We start from the raw sequence: 18,088 nt of genomic DNA, 5'->3' as shown, positions 1-18,088 counted from the left end.
TGTGATATTTTATATAATAAAAATATATAAAAAACTAATGTCTGAAAAATCTAAAGATTGATAAAAAAACTTTAAAAATTTTAAATTAAATGTGCCACCTACTCGTACGAGTAGGTGGTAAACTCATTCCAATCTATGTTATTGAAAGTAGTTCCTTCTTTCAACCATCTTAAAATTTTGTCGTTAATTTATTGAATTATGTGAGTTTCACTTCAAATTTATGCTAACTGAAATTTGTGTAGGTACACACAATATTTATATTTAAAGATTTACCTCCTTATTCATTATAGTCTGCTAACTTAAAGCATTGCTAATTCACACTCTGTCTTCTTCTATTGACCTAAGTCAGAATGAGAAAAAACACTCCTTAGCGGCTGTTTAAAGTTAGCGGACCATTATGAATAAGGGGGTAAATGTATTACAAACAACTTTTTTTTAAGACAATAAGAGACGAGACCAGTAGGATTGCACAGCTGATGGTAATTGATACGCCCAGCTCATTACAATGCCACTCAGTATTCTTGAAATTGCAAGCGGCACCACAATAATTGCACTTGTCACCTTGAGACATAAGATGTTAAGTCTCATTTTTCCAGTAATGTTACGACGCCCTTCAGACCGAAACACAATAATGCTTACACATTACTGTTTCATGGCACAAAACGGTGCCATACCATAATCTAGCCGGCATTCTGTGCAAAGAAGCCTGCCATTGGTACTATTACATTGAAGTATCTCCTACTGGTACTAGGTAATATAAAAACTATTTATCTAAGTATGACTATGCAATGGTTACTTGATTACTTTGGGCCAATGTCATGGCTGAAACATGAATAATTAATAATATTGACCAATTAGAGATTAACAATAATATCTTAAATTACATTCTTGTAATTGCAATAATTTCGTTAGTTGAGCTGAATGACCTTTATTTTATTTGAACATAAGTCAATGAGTTTGCGCCATGTACTGCAAATTAAAACCATTCTAAATTATTTGAATTTTAATTAGCTCATGGCCAATGAGTACTTATATTTGAATAGTTATCATTTACAGAATTGTTTGAATAATACAAAGATTTTAATTAAATTTGTTTAATATTTTATTTCACAAAGTCATGTTTACTGCGTGGCATATGTTGCCACGGATATCAAAACAAAATTACAATAACAGTCAGATCTTATTATTTACAAAGAACTATGTTATAACAAAAGTAACATTCATACAAACCATCATATAACATTTCACATAAAGTTTATCAGAAAAACTGACAAACATAAATAAATAACTAGTTCTACATTTACACCACAAACCTAACAATAATTTAATAAATTAGTTTTTATTATTATCTAGAGTTCTGTCAACTTGCACCGAAGTCTGTGAATCACTAAACAAGTTACATATATGGCAATGCGGAAAATCCGCCAGTCACTTCAAACTTATACTACTTAGGACACTTATAAAATCACAATTGCGCTTTGTATATACATCACGTCACGGTTTTGAATTCAGACTAGAGCTTTGGTTTCACCGCCCGTACGCCGGAGCTCTGTACCTCTCACGAACTGCTTGAGCAGCTTGTGGGGTCAAGAAGTACACATGCCCTCCCTCACCAGGTAGTCTGTATCTGACTAAAGATCCTGGCCTTCCTTCGCCTGCAGAGTTCACGGCACCTATCCATTCTGCGTCCGGATTTTCTGCAGGAAGTGGCCTCCTGTAATTCACATCTGTGTCTCCAACTAGCGATGGCCTATTCAGGTCATACTGTTCACCAGCATAATACTGAGGCTCTGGTACTAATTGTCTATATTGTTGCGGCTGTCTTCCATAGTTCGGATTTGGTATTGGAATAAATTCGCTATCTGGGTTGATTTGTGGTCTTGGAAACCTGTCGTTGACTAACGTATCGCCTTCTAATGATGGAGGTCTTTGTTCGATAATTTGTGCGTTAGCATGCCCTGGGTGTACAGGCTCACTGTCTGGATTAACGGGAGGACGAGGTAGTCTGTCATTTACCACTGTATCTCCATGTAATGATGGTGGAGTTGGACTTTGAGATTCGACAATTTCATACTCATACTGAAGATTAATTCCATTGTCAACAGGCGTCTTAACAGTTTCGAGTGGTGGTGTTACCGCATAGCCATTCACATCTCGTGCATTATCCTCGAGTTTCTGTCCGAATATATCGAAAGAATTCTTTGTAAAGTCGTCAATGTAACGCTCATCTTGCTTTGTGTAGTATCCGCTACTGATAGGATTCGGTGTTGTACTTGGGTGTTTGTTTACTCGTGGTTTACCTGTCTGTTGAGGTATTTCGTTTCTGTGAGTAGCAGGAGATGTATTTTTAATGGGCAAATCTTCATAATCTTGCTCTCTAGGTTTGCTTTTTGGATAGTGTCTTGAAGATGTTGGACTTTCAGTGCTCACTTGAACATTTTCAACCAAATATTGTTGATGGTATCCAGTTGATACAGATGGAGTTATTGCGTTGAAATCGTTTCCGAGATCCAAAGGTTTGCTGTAACTAACCATGGGTCTGAATGGTTCCGGGTCTAATTTAGGCGCCCGGAATACTAGTTTTTCTGGCCTTGGCTGCGTCTCATAGCTAAATTGATAAACTGGTCTTGTTGTTACTGGCTGGCGGTTCTGTTTGTTGGTATACGGTCTGTGTGAATATGCTGGTGGACGTTTTGTAGTGAAAAAGTCTATAGTTTGTTGTATATCAGCAATCTGTTGATAGAAAAGTTGAGGTCTTGGTTTTGCTTGTTTTGTGTAAACCGGTTGGGATCGTGGGTTCTGTATGCTGAAGTATTCTTGAGTAAGCGTTCGTGGGCCATTCTTTTGCGGAAATAAGAACAGTGAGTTGGCCTGATTAAGATTGCTATAAGGTATTTCAATTGCTGGCTCGTATTGGTTATGTTGATTATTTTGTTTAGTTTTCGGAGGTGATTGAACTTGCACAGTGTCGTAGTAGTTCCGTCCATCATAATATGTATCTGGGGATTTAGATGTTTTCGGTTGCTCATCAAAGAAGTAAAATGATGCAATAGCGTTTTCTTGTGGTTTCCTGTTATATACAGGTTGAAGTTTAGTAGTAGGAATCTCATCGTTTTGTATGTTCGAATAATACGATCTGATTGGGACAGATGTCGATGTTATGTCATTCCCTTCTTCGTCAACTACTTTTTGTGGTACGCTATAGATTGAGTAAGGCTCCTGTGTGGTTGCAGGGGGGCTGTTATCGTAAACTTGATTTGGATAGTCGTAAATAACAGACACCGAAAGTGGTTTTGATGTAAGCTTTGTTCTTGATTTATGTACTGGCTTTTCAGTTTTAGGCCTTGAAATTATTTCTTCTGGTTGATTATGAATTCGAACAGGTATCCTATGTGAAACAGAGTTAAGACGTTGTGGCTTTCTGTGCTTGACTGTGGTTGTAGCCTCAGATGTTGTTGTTGGAATTTCGGTTGTCTTTGGTAATTCCGTGCTCGTGGGTCTTGTCTTATATTTTCCTCTATTTGTTGTCGATGTTGATGGACGTCTCATTGTCGTCTTTTGCCTTGTATGGGTTATCGGAACTGACGTAGTTTTGATTTCTTCGGTAGTCGATTTCTCTTCTAGAGGAGCAAAGAAATCAGGTGGTGGCGGTAGTATAATTCCAGGTACCAACGGTCCAGCCGGTACGTTATTCTTATAGTCAGTGCGATAAGAAAAATTGTATGGCGGCGGATAGTATATCGAAGGGTCGTCTTCGTCGTACAGATCGGTTTGGTTGCTCGGTGGTGGTAGAAATGCGGCGCCCGGAGGAAAGCCTTCTGGAAAAGAGCCGTTCATGGATGGGGGGAATGGGAATGTCCCTTCGCTCGCATTCCCAGGTAGGAATGGGAACGGAGGATCTGACATCGTCGGTCCCCCGGAAGAAGTGTTTCTCTTATTTTCACCCGGGGAGTCGAACGTTCCTGATGGGTAAAGGAATGGCGGTGGAGGTAGAGGGCCTTCGCCTTCTCCCGAAGGGTAGGTAGGGAAAAAGGACGCAGGGACACTACCGTTTGGAGTAAGGAAGATGAGCGGTCCGTCGTCGGAAAGACGTACTGGAAAGGGCGGGGGTATTTTAGGTTTCTGTGGTAATTTTACTTGCCTTCTAGGCGCCTCGTAGTTATCTATTGGGGGCCATAGTTTTTGGTCAGCCTCCTGTGTTCGTTCCGGGAATGAACCACCCTTAATAACGAGCAAATTGTCTTCTGCAAGCCAAATTTCATCTTTCTTGAGACCACCTAAGTTTTGTAAATTATCCTTAGATCTCGTTTCAGTGTTAGTTTCGTAACTAAGTATACCCGGACGTTTCGGAGTTTTAGAAAATAACTCGTTTTGAATTAAGCCGTATTTCCCTTCAGCTACTTGGTCAGATAAAGTCTTTTTATCCTCATCGTCTTCTTTGATTTTTTTAGTCTCTTTTCCTTCTCCAGCACTTGACATGAGCATTCCATCGTCCCAAATACCTTGGTTCCATCCAACGTTGCCGCCCGACTGGTCCGGCGCGATCACTCCATTAAACTTTACACTGTCACTTTTGTCCGTGAAGGTTATGGAATTTTTCGGACTTCCGTGTTCTTTCTCAGTCTTTATTTTCATATGTCCACCAATAAGTCGCTTTATTGTCCTTTGTGATTCTCCTGTCTCTGAGTCCGGCGCTGGACCAAGTGAGCGTTGGTCGCGCACGAACGAGTCAGGCGGCAAAACATATGTGGGCACAAGAACGCTGGAATGCGCCACGCAAAGCCATGTCAGCGCTAAAGATAGCACTAACGGTGCCCCTCTCACCATCTGAAAATAGAGAAAACATTATTTATAATATTGCACCATTAATTTTTATTCAGTAATTTAAAACTTCAACTTATCTAAGTTTCTTAATTAAACGCGACACGTTCGCGGTCATGAACACATAAAGTGAAAGGATTAGTGGCGACAAAAACCTCAGCAAGTTACTTCTAGTACTGGCAGCGTGCGCGCCAATGCTCGCCTTTTATAAATTCGGACAGTCTGACCACCGCCGACTAGCTGGCATTGAGAATTAAGCGTTTAATTTGGAAATTAACAATTAGTAACAAGTAAGAACTACAGGAAGGCCGCAGTGCCTGCGACAAAACCGCCTTTATTGTTTCCATTTGAGGTCGTATTCTCATTTGCGGTTATTGTTTTAACTTTAAAATGATCTAGACTGTACGATAGTTGTTATTTGTTACGTTTTAGTTTTAGTTATAAATTTTATTTATTCTCATATACTTCGTAATGTTCATTGTGAGTTATTACCCCTGGTTAAAGAATCAATTCGCTGTTTGAAATATCTTTTGTTTTACACATAGCAGTATGAAAATCAATCGGTTATAAATTATGCTATCGTTTTGCATCGAAATGATTACCGGGTTCTAAGACCCCGACGTTTAGTGCACAACTATGAAGTAACAACCTTGATTGAATCAATCGTTTCAGTTCATGTTTTATCAGAACGTGTTGATTGTGCAATAAGTTGCGAACAATTTACCGCGTCGTAGCGAGTTTGGATATTTTCTTGACTATCAATCCTTAGATTGTTATGTTACGTAGGCAAAGTTCAGGCTCAAATGATAGCTGACATTTCGATGGGTTCATCTTGAGAATCCTTTCGTTGATCACACTAGTTAACCTTCCTACTGTTGCGTGTGTTCCTTGATTTTTTATTTGATCACTTATCAAGGGTTTCGTGCTTGGTTCATTTTATGAAGTGAAGTGATTCCAATCATATGGAACGATTTTCATTTGCAATTATTGTCTGGTTATGAGAGCTTGCTTTACATTAATTATTATAGCCATCTAGACATTTTTCTTAACAGTTATCAGAAGTTTGCTTATAATTTTTTTTTAATATATGATATAACACTCTTTTAAAATTTAGTGATTAAAGATAATATAAAAAATAAAATAATAATAATAAAATAAAATATTTAAAGATTATATTCATCATGGATTAAATTAATAATGTATCACTCGGTCGGAGATCTGCGAATATGCATACATAAATATATTCTTGAACAGTATAATAATTGAGTGAACTTATTAGAAAATCAATCTTGAAGCGAAGTTATAGGTATAGTTTCTAAGGAATGTAGTACAAGCGTTAGACACATGCGTATGAATGCGTTGAATAAAAAATGCGACAACCACCACGGCCTTGTCTCGCAAGGTGCCCGATTTTTTTTGCGGTCGCAACGTGCTGTGATTCAAAATCCGGTCGTTACCGTACTTTCTGTTTCGCCCTCGTTACTACAACATTGTTTAAATAAATACCCTTGTAAATATGTTTATTACTTGTGCATAAATTGTTTCCAATTACAAAACAGTATATATAAAGAACTACAATTTCGGTTGATGCTAATTCTATTTGTTCAGATGTCCATGTGGTTTTTATAATTGGATTCGTTATTGATAATTTGTATTCACAGCTCGGTTAGCTGGTTGTCCCAACTTTCCATTGGCCTTTGTAATCCATATTCGTGTGACAGTACGCTATTTATTTCAAATTTAAACCTTCTAGATCTCGTGTCGTGGCTGCCACGTATATTATAATTTGTATTTTCTATTTACAATATATGAGTAGAAAATCGTGAATTGAAGGCTTCCAGTCGCAATTTACGTAATTATATAGACTGGCTCTCAGCAAAGCTGTATCTACCAAGACATAATTGCATATATTGATCTCCTTGAGCTTAGCTGTACGACGGAAAACAAACACAATCGCGGTAGAAATACTGTGGTTTTATTACTTTACTGACATATACTTCATCACATTTTTATTTTTATTATTATATTACGAATTGGAGTAATATGTGCTGTTGCAGTCAAGGCTAATTCTGTTCTATTTGATATTTTATTTCAAGTTATGTATTTATTATGATTGATTTTGCAGTTTCTAATCTGAAGTCGATCATTAACTACGACAGGATACAGATTATTTGCATTACCTTCGCGGCCTCTATTAAATTATATAATTGTTAACACCCGTATTATATAGTTATTTGCCTGTTTAAGTAAATTTACTGCTTCTTTGAATAACCTCATTTGTTTCATATAAATGCATGCATTTATATGAAACAAATGAGGTTATTCCGTTAGGACTGAATCAAAACATTCATTCTTTCCGATTGTTATCTACGCGTGCGCCTTGTTTTGCCTTAAGATTGATCGATGTAATGTTATACACTCGGTAACGAAACAATCTTTGTAATTACACGTTACAGCCCTGTATTGTTTGACGTAATATTAATCATTTCTCCAATCATCAGATCGAGTTGCAATTGTTCATTATTATCATCTGTAAATGTTTAAGTATTAGATATTATAATTCTATCGATTGAACTCTTACATAAAATGTAGGGCCACGGTTTGTCAAGCGCTATCGCACTGGTCAAGGCAAATACCGATATGTAAGTAACTAGTTTCAAATTACGCGCCATATGCAACTGGCATGTTGCAGGTCCGCATATTATGTCATCTATGTAGTCGTCGAATTGTCTTTGATTTGTAAATAATGGAGACGGCATTATGTTATTCACATCACCGTTAAGGCTTATTTAATATATTGACTAGCACAGGGCTATTGGGCACAGCCATTGCATCCTTGTTTCCCAATTACATTACTTCAGTTTCTTCTTTGTTTTCGAACAGCCTGAGTAGTTATTATCACTTGTTTTCTAGTTATTTTCATAAATAAAATATTGTATTGTCTTCATGTTATATTTGCGAATGTTTTAAATGATAACAAAAATTCAATATAGCTGTCGGTCGTGACTTGCTATAAAGCAGTTAGGCGCACGCGCTGCCTCGGGGCCACACTGCACAAGTGTTTCAAACTATTTCTTTGATCTCTGTCGTATGCCCCATTGTTAGGCGGCTTATGATTTATTATACCTCGAACATTCAAGGTTATTTGTTATATTTTAATGTTGCACAATAATTTTTAATTAATTTAATAATGTATTTGTCTTTCCTACAGCGATTATTTTGGTTTCAGCGTTCACTATATAGAGCCACATTTATCGTTGAAGATAATGTTATAGTTTTGCTTTTATTAATTGTCAATTTTAAAGATGAGATTTTATTTCCGGTTTTGTCGAAAGTTATTTTACTTCTATTATCACAAGTTGTTTGTTCGGTGCATCGTTAGGCGTCTACTGCTTTTTCTCATCTACGTGCTTCGGTTTTGTAATAGGTGCGGTGCACGCTTTCTTTTCTTTGTTTGCTTGCGACTTTCTTGATGCTTTGTTTCGTAATTTCACAGAGTGGTCACATGGAGTATTATTGTATATAATCTGCCATACAATGTTTTATTGTCATACTCTCGTAATTGCTATTACGGCATCGAGAGATATTTCGTACTCTTCACATGTTATACAATTACAAAGTTATGCGTGATTATTTTGTATCTTTCATTAAACAAGAAACGTGTTTAAAAATAGCTAAATGATTAAATCTTTTTGTTGCAGGTAAGAATTACAATATGTACAAGCTGCTTTCGGTAAGTACCGAGTTATCTTTGCAATTCGTTGTGGTAGATCTAAACCACTTACCGCGAAGAATTACTTCTGTGAAGTAAACGCCAATTAGCTGATTTTAGATAATGTCTTATATTGGTTACCATTATTGTTAAATATGAGCTTGTGCAATGTGTTTCAAAATTTTTTACGCCGCTTTGGGCGTTACCTTTAGGTGGTTTTCGGAGCGTGGCGAATAATAGGCAACCTTAGATTGCGCCCGAGTCCTTCGCTGACTGAGGAGAGCTGAATATTTTAATAGCAAATGTTGAAATTCATAAAAATACTTTCGCTCAATTGTTTTGCAATAAATTCATTTTAACATAACTACAACAGTACTAGGCTGTAAACCGAGCAGTATTTTGTTGGTTTGGAAATGGTTTTAGGTTCTTTAAAAATGTTTTGTTCTGTTATTGATCCTAAAGGTGATGTTATTGTGTTCTTTTCAACGCTTTTATGGACCGTGAATTTTGCAGAATCGTTCTTTCGGATTTCTATTCGTACACCGTGCTCATCACCATTTTTAACACTTTATGGTATTAGCCTATTTAGAACAATATCTTTAAAAATATTAGTTTTTATCAAAATTGGAACACTTACTATATTTTTTTGTACCAATTAATGAATGTTACGTTGGCAATTTTTTAATGGGAGTAAAAATTCTTTTAATATACAATTTGCATAATGGCTTTGATGTGACATATTATGTAACCATAATTCAGAATTAAATTCGAATTAGGAATATGAATTGAAGGTTGTATCATCTTGTTATTTCTTGAACCTCATACATGTATATTCCGTTAGACGCATGTGTCTTGTAAGGCTGTCGGTAATTACACTTAAGGCTGTCGGGCAGGTGACTGTTGTGTCATCAACTGCATTACCGTAATTGGAAATGCGACATTCTATCATACTTCACATTACCCTTTGGTTTTTTGTCGCTGATTCCTTATTAGGATTTTATTTGCTATTGAAAGTAATTGATAGAACTTGTCCCATCGTTTAAGTTCTCTTTTTTATGTGCGCTTCGAAGTTTTCCTTTTTACTACCTCTATTGAATTGTATTATTGTTGTCATTATTTTTATTCTTTCTCTTATCATAGAATTAAATATTACCGTCACTCATCTTTCCACAACTCCATCATTCATATTCATCACATTATGTATAGTTGTTCAGTGATTAATCTGTGGATTGTTTAAATCCAATTTTAAATCTGTTGTTAATTTTATTATAATATCGAAACCCTCTGTTACGTTTCAAATATAGAAACAGATTGATATGCAAATTGTACCGAAACTGTTGACTTCCTCGAGTGGGACCTTGACTAATTGTTTACGGACATCGATATTGACACGATGGTGTTAATTACCGTGATGTAACAACCGCATTCGTGCTGCGCCACTTTCATCTCGGTATTCACTTACGTCGTCACTTTTACTCAAAAGTTCATTACGCCCTACTCAGCAAAACTCATCACTTCTGTATGCAAAAGAGCAATTATTGTTGATTTTCTTTACGATTATTCTCAATATAATCAGCTGTTCAAATCGGTGGTAATGATTATTTATTAACTGGTTTGAGAGTGGAGTTAAAGAAAATGTAATACTAGTTTTGAAAAGGGCATTATAAAAGTGGTTTGGTTGTACCAGAGACAGAGGGGAATGTACGAAAGTAGATTGACTGCGCAAACTTGAATACCGAGTTGTGTTGGGAAACTTGACTTTTAGGCGTACAAAATTATATCTTGACTGGAGTGTACTTGAGGCCTGATTGTATGTAGGTATATTCTCCTCGGATGAATTTTTAAAATCATCTTCTATTAACCGACTAACAATTAATGATGATCGTGCAACATTTCAGCATTCTAATTCAATTACTAATCTTTGGACAAATCGATTTTTTTTTCAAGAACTTCGATTCGTAACGAATACACCAAGCAATGATCACTCGATAGAGCTCGAGACGCGTCATAACTCGATTGTAATCCGGTAATTCATTAACGTCACGTAAATTCCGATATTTTTTGAACTAACAATTCGCGTTTGTATGAATATTTTAGTTAACACCGTTACGCGGATGTTATGTTATGTGTCACGCGTTTTTTTTTCCATCAATTCGCTGTTGAGATTTTAAATTCCACGCTCGAACAGGACGCACTATTGGAATTCCCTCGATTTTATCAATGCTGTGTGGCGTCGATGGTTTATATTATAGAATGACTAATGGTTTTATTCTCATCGTAAGTAATAACCGCTTACATGATATTGTGACCTGCATTATGATAAGTAATGAAAGAGATATTTCTTCTCTCAAAGTCATGAATGCGGTAATTGTTTACTGGTATTATATCTATTCTTAGAATAAACATTCCTATATATGCTATAATGTAGATTTTAGCTAAGTAGCGCGTTGTATTTGTAACACACTCCATCACTCATAACAATTTCGGGATAAAATTGATCCTATATTATCCCGAATTAATATTGTCTTTCATTAACGCGTGTTATTGTCACTTTTGACAATTTTGTGTAAACGTTTACATTTTTTTTGTAAACAAACATTTCCTGACCTTTGTAGAGTTTGTAGCGGGACTGCTATATCGTTCTGATATCTGTACCCCTGACAATGTGTGCAAAATTTAACCGTTACAAACAAATAATCATCCCATTTGATATTTGTAAGGATGTGTTAAGTTGTTCTAATCGGTTTTAAGTTAACAATGATTACAATCAAAGTTGTGTGTAATGAAATACTCACAAGCTTAAGACGCTATGTTTTTAAATGCTTTAATAATGATTTTTAATGAGCATTTTGATTCGCTGATAATGCCATTGTAGAATAAGTGTTTGTTGACTATTCTTTACACACACGCAGTAGGCCGAATAACTTTTGTTTGCGTTTTCTCACAGGTGTTTCTTTATATTCGTCATTGAGCTGCGGAGGTCTGTGAAATATAAAATATAATGTCGTGGTGCCTGTCGTATTGTTTGCGAATTTATATTGTTGATACAGTATGTTAGACCCGTGTGATTTAGGTCGTCTTGCGAATTATAACTCCTAATTTTAACCCATACCAGGTAGCCAAATCGGTTATTAGTTGGCTGTGCGGAAAAAACTCAAAGGGCTTACGAGATTAAAAGGAGTTTTAAACAATACCAAAAAGTTATTGATAGCTTAAAAGTAATTTAGCTTAATGAATATTTTGGTGTCGGATTCGTTTAAAATGTCTAACGTATTTATTTAATACGCTTTAGAAGATTGAAGACTTTTCTTTTTGAGTTGTCCAGAACTCAGTAATTTACTAGAGATAGTTTTGTTGTTTAATTAATAATAATTTTATCATAAAGTGTTTGATTTGATTTAAGCTAACTTTTTTTCTGTTTTATTATTATTCCTAAAGAGATTCTTGTTATCGTCGGTCACATATTGAAATTTCGAACTAATTTCTAGTTATAAACACTGCAATCTTACTTTATCTGATAACGGTTGAGGCTGCGGTTTATATTAGACACACATCACGTTCAGTCACTTCACAATAGATACACTGTCTGCACGACTTCACTGGCACATGGCATATGCTGACGTGATGCTGGAGCGAGGTCTGCTGGTCTACAGGGCGCGTGTGGTCGGGAGGTCGCGCGGCGTGTGAGTGGCGCCGATGGTAGGGGCGCTCGCGTTAATACGTCGCCGTTAGCGTGCTCTGTACGTACTACGTATAGTAGTGCACGTAGCTACGCACACAGGCGTACAATGTTTTGAACGGTTGTATTATCATGTGTTATTTATACACCGTATCGTGCCATGACAGTGCTAGAAATGTGTCAGACAAGAAACTCGTAATTCTATTGAGAGGTATGGGAGGATGCCGGTTAGATTATGGGTACCACAACGGCGCCTATTTCTTCCGTAATGTGTAAGCATTACATGTGTTTCAGTCTGAAGGGCGCCGTAGCTAGTGAAATAACTGGGTAAATGAGACTTAACATCTTATGTCTCAAGGAGACGAGCGCAATTGTAGTGCCTCTCAGATTTTTTGGGTTTTTCGTTAATCTTGAGCGGCGCTGCATTGCAATGGGCAGGGCGTGTCAATTACCATCAGCTGAACGTCCCGTTCGTCTCGTCTCTAATTTTCATATAAAAAATACAATAAACTAGTAAATCTATTCAAACATATGCAATCTACCAATGGCAGGTGTCTTTGTACAGGATGCCGGCAAGAGAGAAAAATATAATATTCTATCTACAAGGATTTTTACTAAAACTCAACACTAGTTTTTGATTGCCAATAAAAGATCAGGCTGTATGGAATAGTTAATTGATCGTAAATATGCAAGTAATTGAATTTTGTCCTGGAAAATAACAAGATTTATGGCATATAAGACTAATCAAGAGTCCTCCCTAAAATTAAACCTACTTATTAATAAAATTGTATCAATGTAGGAATCCTACCGGTGGCGGGGGGCGAGGAACTAGCGAGTTATTAATAAAATTGTGAATTGAACGAAACTTGACAATGATATACTATTTTCGTGAGATAATGTATTTTTTTTTTTGATTATTTTAAAATAAGGGTTGAGATATGTCCATGGGCGACGGATTTCACACAGATCACAAAAATATGTTCACTAATGTATAGATTTGTAAGCAAACTTATATCCTCATTATTATTAAGCGTAGGTTTATCATGTTTGTAGAAAGGAAAGACAGACTAGAATGCCATTGTTCATCGAAGCATAAACTTGAATTTCCAAATGCAGTAGTACCTAATTACATTCGAAAATAAATTTCTTAATACGAAAACAATATATAAGTATCTATACTAGCTGACCCGACAGACGTTGTTCTGTAGATAATAAAAAAAAAATACTGTTTTATAAAAATTTGCCAATAATATTTCAAAACATCAAGAATTATTTCGTAAAAATTAAGATATTATGACCTACTAATGCAAACGTAATGCATTTTAAAACATGCAAGAAACTGAATAATTAATTACTAATTATAAATGGAAAACATAAGCTTAATTTTGTTTATAGTCATCTGAAGTGCATATGAAATGAAAACAAAGTGTGTGTGTAGTTATGTACGCACGCAAGAAGTTATACTTCTTTGGCCTAACAAAGCAAAAATCCTTAAAATTATTTATTCCTCATGCTATTCTACGTTTGTAGAAAGAACAATATTGTAAAAATCTTGCAACGATGGCTTTGACAATTAATTATTAAATAACGAGTACGGCTGTACGTGCTTGAACCCTTTGCCTATCCTAATAATGGACGAAGAAACAAAAAAAAAATAATACGGAATGTCGCAAACGTCAGAAAAATTTAGGAACCAACTTCACCCTGTTACTTTTGTGTTACAGTGATGCGCGCGCATTTGTAAAATTGGACGTAGTTCCTGAAAAACGTTCCAAGCCACAAACATCACATTTTAGGGAATACGTGTGGGTTGGGCTACTAAGTCATGATCTCATTTAAAGAGTGACAGTAGGGCTGGCATTTTTTGTCAGTCCGCTAATATGAATCATGTTTTGTGACTGACTGTAATTGACCAGTTTTGTGTTCCTAACTAAATTTCGACATTATTGTAGTTTGGAAAGTTTTTCTGGAATTATGTCCAATTTCATTCTCATTATTTTTTCATAACGCGCCTTAAGAAGTATAACTTTAATAAGCAGATACAAAATGGTATTACGAAGCTGGATGAAACAACCTTCGAAGGACGAGGCGGCGAGTCGTTGACACGGAACAACCGAATCAGGGCAGACGAGTTACGAGGTCGGGGCCTTTTTGAAATGTCTCTCGAGGAATTCCAGTGTTTTTTGTTGTGTTGTGTTGTTGGGTGGCTATTATGAACTCGTTCGAGTTGGTAGAGTATCTATACTTAAATTAAATTTGTAACCAAAAATTTATGAACTATGCGGAATTCGCGGCTCTCGGGTTCCGTCCGAGCGCTCTTACCAAATGAGCCAACCGTTCGAGTGACGCATGGATCGTAAAGCTTGGTATGCCTTGTTCGACTCTCAGATTGTGGTTGTGTCGAGTCCAGCATCGTTCATACATTTTTGTTTATAATCTTAATTTGAAATAATTAATCCCAGAAGTGAGGGGACATCACTTTAAAAGATCAAATTATTTAAAGTGTCTATAAGCCTATCGAGAACCCGGCTGCGAGATCGAAACCGCTATGATAATTGCAAGTCTTGGATTAACGGGAGTGTTACACATTTAAATAAAATACTTTTTAAAATATTAAAACACGTGTACTGCATTTTTACATTACGTTATTTGCGTGAATATTTAATTTTTATATTTTATTCATTTAACCCGGCGACATTTCGCGATCGAGTGTAGCACGTTTTAATCCTCCTTAAAACCACACCTTCCTTAAAGGCAGGCAACGCTCCTGTGATTCCTCTGGTTTTGTTGCAAGAGAATGTGGGTGATCACTTAAAATCAGACAATTCATCCATCCAAAAAAAAGTCGTACACACCACAAAGTCAAATACCATCTGCAGGTTGTGTGACGATTCGGCCAATGGGCTGGTCTATCTGTTAGTAATCTATCTGAGAGTCATCCGAACCGAAGCAATGCTAGTGTCATCGACACCGGCCGGCAGGCGTCCTCGTAAGGTCGCCGTATTTGCATAACATCGCCAATTACGGAGCTATCGCTAAACACCCAAGTTTACGAGCGATTTTGTTTACGATCACACCGAAATAAAAGGCGTTTATTTTCTCAAAATTGATTCCTTTAGAATTCTTTTTGATGTCATTTCTGATAACTACTAGATACTACTACCGCTTCGGCAACAAATGGCGCTCTGAGATAGAAGAAGCGGCGCAAGAAACACTCCCAGCATTTTTTTTTGCGCTCTTTTCAATAAAAATATACAATATTGTAGTCATTTCTGTCGCTATAAAATAATCACTATCTAGTCCCAGGCTGTCCGATCATTTAGATATTCAGCAGTGGAGTAATAGGATTTACGACAGAGCCATTTTTTTTATAAAACATTTAAATTTATTTATAGATAATGCCTGAGCAGTGGCTGGGACTATATTATAGAAGTGTATACATTTACCCTTAAAGCTATTATGTATCTTATGAAGCCTACTAGAATTAGCCACAAGCAATCCCTTATTTCTAGTGTTATAATAATGAAAATCACTATTAAGAGCAAAAAGGTGACGATTTTTGTGAACGTATATTAAATTTTCATCAATGTACTGACAATGAACAGTCATAATATTGGTTTCTTTAAATTTTTCTTTGAGAGACTGTCGATAACCAAGCTGATATATAGCACAAATAAACGAACGTCTCGTGAATTGCGGGTAATTACTACAGGATTCTTTTACGGCCGGTACTTTGTGACTATAAACTCACTCACTTTAAGTCTAATAAATTCTTTATAACCCTTTATTGGCCTGAATTGACTTTGTTATAACCGTTTCTCTCTAAATTAATAGAAATAACTAGCTGACCCAGCAGACGTTGTATTGCCATATAAAGTAATAAGAAAATTTCAATAATTAAAAAGTTTGGGATATAAAAATAGATAGATAGAATATTATCAAATCGTACATAAAATTTATCGTATTTCAATAATTATTATATTCGATTGCCATCTTGCATATTATTCTGTTCCATCCACAGAAATAGGGTTTCTGTCTGGTGTGCATTTTTTAATGCTGAATCACAATGAAATAAAAATAAAAAAAATATTTCAATTTGATTTCTGAACGCTGAGGACACATCAAAGGAAAAACAAACTTGTTGTTTTTATTTAAACCGGAGCATTTTCATATTTATTCACCTTTTAAACACTGGACTTGCACAAATAATTCAAGACCAAAATTAGCCAAATCGGTCCAGCCGTTCTCGAGTTTTAGCGAGACTAACGAACAGCAATTCATTTTTATATATATAGATTCTTCTAAAAATTAATATTATAGCGTATGATAGGTATCGTCGGCTGGTTGTTGTACTTTTTATTTTTTCAACACACATGTTGTAATTAAAAAATCAGAAATTGACCTCGAAATATTTGGTGTTCAAAACCCAGACGTTTGGTTAATACTACTCCAAATAACATAATTTTTGTTTCCGTAATTATTAATTAATAATTATTTTGAAATTTGAATCATCAAGACGTCCACTGCTGGACAAAGGCCTCCCCCAAAGATCTCCACGACAATCGGTCCTGCGCTGCCCTCATCCAACGACTTCCCGTTATCTTGACCAGATCATTGGTTTACGTTGTAGGCCATTTCGCAATCATTTGAATACGACTTGTAAACACTGGTCACCTACCCTCGCTCCATGTGTATGGTCACTGGCATATATTAACGCCTCGACTAACATTCGTAGAATAGAAATAGAGGTACTGAACTGCATAGAGTCAGCGTATGTCAGCTTAGGTACTTATTAATTTCGCTCACCGCCCAAGCTTCGGATCGGGGATTATATTTTCGGCCCTAGGTACTCCTAACACTCCTAGTAGATTTGACAACTTGTTGCTGCGTTCATGATATATTCAAGTAGTATTAAATGGCTTTCTACATTTATTTAATTATTTATTTTAAGCAAACCTTACAGCATTTATTTCTACAGATTAATACTATAAACTATATTCATGTATTATTGCCTTTGACAAAGTTTGGGAGATTAAATTATAATGAAATAATAACGCTGGTAAGTTATATAAAATAAAGAAGAAGAAGTCCTGAATAATGTGTGCTTGTGATACATGATTATTAAATAGATATGTTTATAGTGTGTATGAATATGTGTTCCGAATATGTGAGAGGGCATCGTTCTCAGCATATGACTTCAGATGAGTCCTGTTCTCGTTTTTTAATGAGAATAAGGAACGAGACGAGCAGGACGTTCAGCTGATGGTAATCGATACGTCCTGCCCATTACAATGCCGTGCCGCTCAGGATTCTTGAAAAACCCCAAAAATTTTGAGCGGCACTACAACTGCGATCTTCACCTTGAGACATAAGATGTTAAGTCTCATTTGCCCAGTAATTTCACTAGTAATTACACATTACTGCTTCACGGCAGAAATAGGCGCCCATAATCTAGCCGGCATCCTGTGCCAAGGAGCCTCCCACTGGTTTTCACGGCTCACATCCTAGATATTATAATCCTAAGAGTATCTTAGCAATCACAATACTATAGTTGTGAATAATTTATATCGATCTATCATTTTAATATCATTCCCACACCCGGATGTGTTTTTATAAAACAATGACAATACAATTGGAGTTTTTTTTATTTCGGATAAACCCACATGAATGGTGTGATGATGGTTGGGGTTACTGCACGATAATTCCTTGTAACACGTAGATAATTGTTTCCTTTTTTGTACTACTTGCTGTGAAACAGGTTCGGCTTGTGTCGGTAGTTGTAAATTTTTTGTGACAATGAACAATTTAACGAATAAAACTACTGTTACAGAGAATATCTAATATATAAAATTCACATGTCGCGGTGTTTGTAGTTA

General features: G+C 36.1%; 2 protein-coding genes across 3 annotated transcripts in view; one reads left to right on the top strand and one right to left on the bottom strand.

Annotated features, from left to right (window-relative positions):
• LOC126978093 (N-alpha-acetyltransferase 15, NatA auxiliary subunit) overlaps positions 1-18,088 on the top strand; it is a 126,124-nt gene that overhangs the window by 17,044 nt on the left and 90,992 nt on the right. The gene's annotated exons all lie outside the window — the stretch shown is intronic.
• LOC126978087 (uncharacterized) lies at positions 1,079-12,233 on the bottom strand. The gene is made up of 2 exons (XM_050826805.1): positions 12,043-12,233; positions 1,079-4,827 (listed from the first exon to the last, which is right to left on the bottom strand). Exon 2 carries the CDS (start codon positions 4,825-4,827, stop codon positions 1,528-1,530), a length of 3,300 nt encoding a protein of 1,099 aa, XP_050682762.1. The 5' UTR covers positions 12,043-12,233; the 3' UTR covers positions 1,079-1,527.

The sequence above is a fragment of the Leptidea sinapis genome, chromosome 47 (genome assembly GCF_905404315.1).
Source record: "Leptidea sinapis chromosome 47, ilLepSina1.1, whole genome shotgun sequence".
Taxonomy (NCBI): Eukaryota; Metazoa; Arthropoda; class Insecta; order Lepidoptera; family Pieridae; genus Leptidea; species Leptidea sinapis.
This window is presented reverse-complemented; position numbering and strand designations above follow the sequence as displayed.

Coding starts and splice junctions, on each gene's coding strand:
- LOC126978087 (XM_050826805.1), bottom strand. CDS start 4,827: ATGGTGAGAGGGGCACCGTTAGTGCTATCTTTAGCGCTGACATGGCTT.